General features: G+C 36.0%; 1 protein-coding gene across 1 annotated transcript in view; it reads left to right on the forward strand.

Annotated features, from left to right (window-relative positions):
• Positions 1–218: 218 nt before the first annotated feature.
• Positions 219–8995, forward strand: part of rybpa (RING1 and YY1 binding protein a) — a 13097-nt gene continuing 4320 nt past the window's right edge. The window contains exons 1-3 of the mRNA XM_073823465.1: positions 219–340; positions 759–884; positions 6095–6742. Coding sequence (XP_073679566.1) covers positions 315–340; positions 759–884; positions 6095–6742 — 800 coding nt within the window. The 5' untranslated portion in view covers positions 219–314. The remainder of the gene's footprint in view (positions 341–758; positions 885–6094; positions 6743–8995) is intronic.

Here is an 8995-nt window from a genome sequence, read left to right on the forward strand (position 1 = left end):
GGACATATATCCTATAAGGCATGCAATCGTTTATTTTTTTTGATTATTGCTATTTTTATTCATAGGTTACAGTAAAGGTATGCCGTTTGCAGTGGTCAGAGTTTCAAATGAGCACATTTGTGTATAAAACATTTAGACTTTTAAACGTGCGCAGGCTGTGATTGGCTAAGGACGAGGTCACGTGAGGGACCGACGCCTTGCGCTGCAGCGGTCAGCGAGTGCAAGTGTGCGATAACAGCAGCAGCGGCTCTGTCTGGAGCTCACACTGTACATTACAGAAGCCCCCTCCTCTGGAAGACGGTGTTTCTCCCATTATGGGCGACAAGAAAAGCCCATCCAGGTATAGAAACATCTCATTCGGTCTGTCTTTTCATAAAGCATCTTGCGCGGTTGTGTACATTGGCAAATAGCCGCGTAATGCGGTTGAAGTCTACTTATTTTTCCTGGTCGGATTTAACGGAAAAAAGCGCAGCCATGGCGGATACGGAGCCTTGCCTGACTCCCGGTAACCAGCTTTAGACAAAGGGAATTTAGGAAACGCCTCCTCTCTTCTTTTCTCTTCGCCTTTTTTCAGCAGATCAAGCCAGTTTGCCCTTCAGGCATGCAAAATCGTCAGATTGCAAGTGTATTAGTGTGGTTGTGGAGGACGGGCGTCCGTATACAGCACGTAGAATTAGTGCACATGATGACATTTGCACTAATTAGGGTGCAGCATGCTATTTAAATACCCTAACCAATTCTCCTTTTAAATCTTGCAGGCCAAAAAGACAAGCCAAGCCCTCTGCAGACAACGGATTTTGGGACTGTAGCGTCTGCACCTTCAAAAACAGTGCAGAGGCATTCAAATGCAGTATATGTGATGTGCGGAAAGGTACATCTACAAGGTAAAGTGACACTGCTATGCATTCATAACCATCGTAAACACATTGCACATGCATGCTCTGAAGATGTCAACACTGATATTTGGTCTTGTTCATGTGGATTGTGTCTTTATCCATACTGACGTCATATGATTCCTGTAGAATTCCAATGACACACTAGGACAGGAGGCAGGATCCGGCTGCTGAGGAAGTATCCTGGTCTGTGCGCAGGGCCCCATTATATATGTGATCCTATAGGGAATAGAAAACTGCATGATGAAGGATTTGCTAGTGTAGCATTGTTGTTTTGTTAAGCACGCTGTGCATAATATAAAACATATGGCTGTTTTTTGCAGCTTGATGCATTTCTGTGGTCACTAATGCACTGATGTTATCCTATTGATGATGTTACGTGCTAGAATTTAGGGTGTTGTTAGTGCCTTTCGCATGCAACCATGGTCTCTGAAATTATATTTAAGTGGATTAGCTGAGAAAAGGAGATATATAGGCCAATGCTCAAACAGAATGCTTTTTTTTTTTCAGAGTAGATGTTCATTATGTGTGTAACTGTTATGCAAAAGCAAAGCACAGATGGTAGTGTATAATTATTTTAGCTGTTTGATATTTCCCAATAGTGGATTATGTCATGCACCAGGGATATTTCTGACACTATTTCTAGGTCACTCATCAAAGAAGCAAATTTGTTTTATTGAATGCAGAGCTGCAAAACGATTAGTCGATTCAAAATCACTTATTGGACCACAAAACCAGTCTCAAGTCAAACAGGTATATTTGTAGCAATAACAAATATACATTGTATGGGTCAAAGTTATAGATTTTTCTTTTATGCCAAAAATTATTAGGATATTAAGTAAAGATCATGTTCCATGAAGATGTTTTGTAAATTTCCTACCATAAATATATCAAAACTTAATTTTTGATCAGTAATATGCATTGCTAAGAGTGTATGTATTTGTTTGTAAACACTTATATATAATTTATAATATATAAAAATATATTAAGAACAAATATATATACATGTATGTGTGTGTATTTATATTATATATATATATATATATACACATGAATATAAACAGTACACGCACTATTATTAGTATGCAAACCTAAACTTGAATTTTTAATCATTGTTAATCACAACTAATCATTTTGCAGCTATAATGTGTGCAAAATATCAGAAACTTCCACTGAAACATGCTTGTTGAGATTGCAATTTTTTTTAATAAAACGTTTTTTTAATGATAATAATTCTGATGAAAAATATTGGATTCAGTTGTGAAAATTCAAAAAATAAAGCACATTTTCACCAGTGCTCTCAGATGTTTAGACCCCAATGCAAATGCAAAGCATTTCATAATTTTTCTAATTGGCTTTTTTTTTATTTTTTATCCAAAGTACAGCAACAACAGTACAGTTTTGAAATAATTTAACCTTTTTAAATGACTGTTTTCTATTTGAATATATTTTAAAATGTGATTTATTCCTGTGATTTCTAAGCTTAATTACTATATAATTTTTAGCATCATTACTCCAGTCACACGATCCTTCAGAAATAATTAAAATTTTCTGATTTGCTGCTCAAAAAACATTGAAAACCAAGGCAAAAAAAAAAAAAAGGTTTCTTTGATGAACAGAAAGTTTAGAAGTACAGCATTTATCTAAAATACATATTTTTTTGTAACAATATAAATGTCTTTATCATCATTTTCGATCAATTTAAGACATTCTTGCTAAGTAAAAATATCAATTGCTATAATTTCTTACACAGTATATACACACACAATATGCAAACGTAAACTTTTATTTTGAATCGATTAATCACAACTAATCGTTTTGCAGCTATAACTGAATGTGTGCAAATTATCAGAAATGTCCACTGAAAGTTGCTTTTTGAGACATTTTGAGATTGCAATTCTGATGAAAAATATTGGATTCAGTTGTGAAAATTTAAAAAATAAACAGCATTTACCAGTAGTCTCAGATGTTTAGACCCCAATGTAAAAGCGAAGCATTTCATCTTTCGTATTTTCAAACGGTTTGCTCTTAAAATGGACAGATCATGAAAGAAACGCCTCTCTTTTTAAGTTTCGCTCCATTACCTGTTTTCAGCTGAATATTCTAGTGGGCTGAATGTGGCGAGTGCTCACTGGGTATTATCACAGGTGTTCATATCTCCGCCAGAGTGACAGTCTTTTCATGTATTGTGTACAGCGTGAAGTACGCAGGCATCTCCTCTCGGCGTAAATTGCATGCTTGAATGTTGATTTTCTGGCTTTGTTGAAGCAACAGGATCAGTCCCTGCTCTCTCGTAGAGAGGTTGTTTGATGCGGCCGGGTTTATTACGCCGTTCTGAGATGTGCTTCGGCAGACTTGAGTGAGTGTCGTGTCTGCGTCTGGCCGCTGTTACACATCAGAGTAGCAACAGCTGAGGGAATCAGCAGGGTACCACACAGAGAGACACGCAAACAGAAAGCTTTTCTCTCTATCGCTTTTCAGCCATTCTTATGCTATGAAGTGGACCACACACTTATAATAATGCAAAAAATGTCAAAGTAGAGGATTTTTGCATAGCTCGCAAAACTGTGGCAACGCTCTATAATCGCAGTTAATTGGAGCAAAACTATGCGATGTTTCCAGTCTAGGTGTTGTATAAAAAAGGATTTGTTTTTATGGTGTTACAACAAAGAGAGTATGTTAATTTGTCTTTATTGAGCTAAATTAAGACAATTTTGTTCTTTAATAAGATTAGGCGATGGTGATTATCCTATGTGTTGTCAGAATGAAGTTAAATCTGGAACAGGTAATGTAATTAGAACATCATAGAGAGCCGCCAATCAAAGACACGAACTGTCAGCAGGGTGTTATTAACTCATCCACGAGCATTTACTGTGATTCTCCAACTCTTGAGAGGTAATGATTTAAACCCAGAATACTTCCCGTGCTCATACACTTAAAGCTTTGGTGCTCGGAACAAATCTGTTAATGCTTTCTGCTGTGCCGGTATAGAAAAAGTATTAAGAATATTGAGAACTTCTTGTGCTTGAATTATTGGTGTTTCAGATGAGTAATTGCCATTTTGAGAATATCTGCATTGAACAGTAAGCGCAGGATTTTTCTAAATGTTCAGAAGTAGTTCTCACTTGCATCAGTTTATATATAATGACGGCCTTTAACAATGGACGAGACACATTTTCAAATATTTAAATTATTTAAAATACATCATTGTAATATACTATAGCTCAGAAGTTTGAGATTGGTAATATTTGTTTGTTTTTGAAAGTGGTCTCTTGTGCTTACCAAATTTATTTATTGAATTCTTTGCCTTTATTTGATCAAAAATGCATTTAAAACGGCAATATTGTGAAAAATCTTACCTTTTTTATGGTAATATATGTGACCCTGGACCACAAAACCAGTCTTAAGTCGCTGGGGTATATTTGTAGCAATAGCCAAAAATACATTGTATGGGTCAAAATTATTGATTTTTCTTTTATGCCAAAAATCATTAGGAAATTAAGTAAAGATCATGTTCCAGGAAGATTTTTTGTCAAATTCCTGCTATAAATATATCAAAATGTAATTTTTGATTAGTAATACGCATTGTTAAGAACTTCATTTAGACAACTTTTAAAGGTGAATTTCTCAGTATTTAGATTTTTTTTGCACCCTCAAGTTTTCAAATAGATGTATCTCGGCCAAATATTGTCCTATCCTAACAAACCATATATCAATAGTAAGCTTATTAATTGAGCTTTCATATGATGTATATATCTCAGTTTTGTCAAATTTAACCTTATGATGGGTTTTGTGGTCCAGGGTCACATATTATAAACATTGTCAGCATCACATGATCCTTCATTCTAATATGCTGATTTTCTGCTCTAGGAATATTTATTTACATTGATTATTATTAATGTTGAAAATAGTTGTGCTGCTTAATATTTATGTTTTAACAATAGTGGGGTTTACTATAATTCTTACAATTCTTAAACGTATGTGTGATCTCATGTTTTGATGAGTTGTAATATTATTTTTACTGTTAATATTAATAAAGAAACTAGTTTTGATAAATAATTAGCAGGTTTGCAAAGAGGTGGGAAATGTTTGGTAAATTTCCGAAACATTCCAGTATTGTGAGTTTTGGATTTTATTATTATTATTATTTTTTTTTTTTGGAAAGTTACGGAAATTTCTAAGAAGGGTTCCGGTAGTTTATCAGATATTTTTTTTCTATCCCTTTGCAACCCTAGGTGTGTCCAAATTTTATTGTACATGCACTACCAGTCGAAAGTTTTTGAACAGTAAGATTTTTATTTCTCACCAAGCCTGATTTCATTTGATCCAAATGACAGCAAAAACTGTACAATTTTGAAATATTTTTACTTTTCTTTTTTTTATGACTTTTCTATTTAAATATATTTTAAAATGTGATTTCTAAGGTGAATTTGTAGCATCGTTACTCCAGTCGCATATTCTTTTAGTAATCATTTTAAAATTCTGATTTGCTGCTCAAAAAAAAACCCATTATTATTATTATGTTGAAAACAGCTGAGTAGAATTTTTTCAGCTTTTACTGATGAATAGAAAGTTCAGAAGAACAGCATTTATCTGGAATATAATTTTTTTTGTAACATTATGAATGTCTTTATCATCACTTTTTATGAATTTAAAGCATCCTTGCTAATTAAAAGTATTATTTCTATAATTTCTTTGAATCAGTATAAAGAAACCTAAAAAAATAAAAAAATAAATGTTTCTTGAACAGCAAATCAGCATATTAGAATGATTTCTGAAGGATCATGTGACACTGAAGACCGAGTAATAATGCTGAAATTTAGCTTTGATCACAGGAATAAATTACATTTTGAAATATTCAAAAACAATAGTTATTTTGAATAGTAAAAATATTTCTTTTCTTTTTTTTTTTCTTTCTTTTTTTTACTGTTTTTGCTGTATTTTGGATCAAATAAATGCAGGCTTGGTGAGCAGAAGAGACTTTTGAGAGAGAAACTTTTGACTGGTAATGTATATTAGGGTGAAAACCAGTAAAGTTAGAATGGTTTTAAAAGACATTTTAAAAATACAGTGACAAATAAGTAGAAACTGTCCCACTTTACCTGCATATACACATATTGGCATTTTTTTGGTCATCTGTACTCTATACTGGCATCGGTATTGGCAAAGGACTTGATTTCTGGTGACGGTTTCTTTTCTAGAAAACCTAGGATAAACTCTCAACTCGTGGCACAGCAGGTCGCTCAACAGTACGCAGCCCCACCCCCAGCCAAGAAAGAAAGAAGGGAAAGGACAGACAGAGACCTGCCTGACGACGACCACTTCGACATGGACAACTCCGACTCGGATAGACTAAGCAGTGTCCATCCTGACTCTGACCATCCTGAGAGATTAAGTCTGGACGGAGGTCAGCTGGATCGTGGACATTCTCTCAAGGATAGGAGACAGGAGCGTGGTCTAGACAAACCACAACCGCTCCATACAGACAGGAGGCCTGAAAGAGCAGAACTGACCCCAGACCTGCTGCAGCAACAGCAGCAACAACAACAACAACAACAACAACAACAGCAGCAGCAGCAGCAGCAACAACAACAACAACAGCAGCCGCACAACAGAACAGACAGAGAGCACACGGACAGAGCAATGCTGGACAAACTTCAGCCTCACAGAGAGCACATGGATAAAGATCACCCGCACACGACAGGCTCTGGGATGCAGCCGGCGGAGAGAATGGGTGCAGAGAGAGAGGAACTCAAAAAAGGAAAAATAGAGAGAGCCATGATGGAGAAACACAAAGAGAGACCGAAAAGCCTCACGCCCAGTAAAAAACCCACTGCTAAAAAGATAAAGTGAGTGTTTTTATTCAGCCATGCTCAGCAAATGGCCTTTTTACCTTTTAATTTAATCGAAAAAAAAATGTATTAGTGTTGTCAAAGTCAACAAATGCATGAAGTTATTTCATTTATGCCAAATACTTTTAATTCATGGTCCGAGCTAAAAATCTCATTAGTTTTCTCCAAAGGGGAATAGATTTTTAACAATAATTTATAAACCTTTAAAGACAAAAATGCTGTGAGCTGCGAGCAGTGTTGCCAAATCTGCGGTTTTCCCATGGAATTGGGCTACTTTAACACTGTTGCCGTGGGTGGTTTTTCATGTCCACGGGTTAAAACGACCGCAATAACATTATCTTTATCCCCTGGAATGCGAACTGTACCGGGGAGCCCCTCCAAAACAACTTGTATTTTACCCCACAAAATGCCATTGGGCTAGTTTTGAGTAGCAATTGGGTGGGATTTGTTGTGAAAACCTGGCAACCCTGGCTGCAATCTTGATAAAGGAATACTCCAAGTTTTTTGGAAATGGGCTCATTCTCCAACTCCCCCCGAGTTAATAAGTTGATTTTTACCGTTTTGAAATCAGCCGTTCTCCTGTTCTGGCGATATCACTTTTGGCATAGCTTAGCATAGATCATTGAATCCCATGAGACCAATAGCATCGCATTCAAAAATGACCAACGAGTTTCGATATTTGTCCTATTTAAAACTTGACTCGTCTGCAGTTATATCGTGTACTAAGACCAGCGGAAATGTAAAGCTGCGATTTTCTAGGCCAATAAGATTAGGAACTACACTCACATTCTGGCGTAATAGTCAAGGAAGTTTGCTGCCGTAACATGGCCGAAGCAGGCGCAGTAATATTAAACAGCACATCACAGCACAACGTGACCAACTGCATGCACAGGGAGCGTTACTCTTTGGAAGTTACCCAGCTGGGAACTTTCAGGCCCTGCGTGATAGTACTCCGCCTGCTGCGTCCATATTACGGCAGCAAACTTCCTTGACTATTACGCCGGAATGTGAGTGTAGTTCCTAATCTTATCGGCCTAGAAAATCACATCTTTACATTTTCCGCCGGTCTTAGTACACGATATAACTACAGAAGAGTCCAGTTTTAAATGGGACAAATATCGAAACTCGTTGGTCATTTTTGAACGCGATGCTATTGGTCTAATAGGATTCAATGATCTATGCTAAGCTATGCTAAAAGTGATATCGCCAGAACAGGAGAACGGCTGAATGGATTTCAAAAAGGTAAAACTCAACTTATTAACTCTTGGGGGAGTTGGAGAATGAGCCTATTTCCAAAAAAAGTGGAGTGTTCCTTTAATAGACGGTAAACGCTTTCGTAGAAGCCATCAATTAATTTTATTTTAAAAGACTTTCTGGTGAAAAACTACATAGCCCATGAATATACAAATAAATCTCCACCAATCCGAGAATTTAAATGAGCAAAAAAACGTATAAAGAACACTTTAGTGCCCGCCCATTCCCATGAAACACTGCAAATAACGCAATAAAGTTTGTAGCACCCTGTGCTCCCAAATTATTTAATTATGAATGCATATACGTATTTTGCTATAAACCTAAAATAGATTGTTTTTGTTTTTATATACATAAGCAAAATCTTAAAGGGATAGTTCACTCAAAAATGAAAATTCTGTTATTAATTACTCTGCCTTATGTTGTTCCAAACCCATAAGACCTTCGTTCATCTTCAAACCACAAATTAAGATATTTTTGAAGTCCTACAGCTTTCTGACCAGTTCTGGGCGATATGATAAAATTATCGTATATCAATGATAGGGCTGTCAAAATGGCTGAAAAACTTCAAGTTTTGTACTTAAATATTATCTATATTCGAATTTAAAGGTTTGTGTGACCAAAAGCTTTTGGCTAATCTCCTGAGGCCACAAAAGGGTGCATCTTGTGAAAACCTGGCAACCTGGATAGATGTCCCTCTAGAAAATGCGAAAATAATGCGTTCTGTGTGAACGGCTTAGTTTCCGTTTTAACATAAACAAGATGTTCTCCTCATTGATGTTCTCTTTTTCTGCAATATTTTTAATGAACTATTCGGCAGTGGTGCATCTAGTGGCTTCAGTTGAATAGGCTAATAAAAACATTATAAAGCAGCGACAATTACATTGTCATCGCATCTCGTGCTCCACTGATAAGGCAGCCTTCTTAAAGCACACCTAAAATTCGAATGGAGTGTTTTTGTATTCGAATGTGGGTTTTTATTTAAAATTCGGCATATTT

This window comes from Garra rufa, chromosome 18 (genome assembly GCF_049309525.1).
Source record: "Garra rufa chromosome 18, GarRuf1.0, whole genome shotgun sequence".
In the NCBI taxonomy this organism is placed as follows: domain Eukaryota; kingdom Metazoa; phylum Chordata; class Actinopteri; order Cypriniformes; family Cyprinidae; genus Garra; species Garra rufa.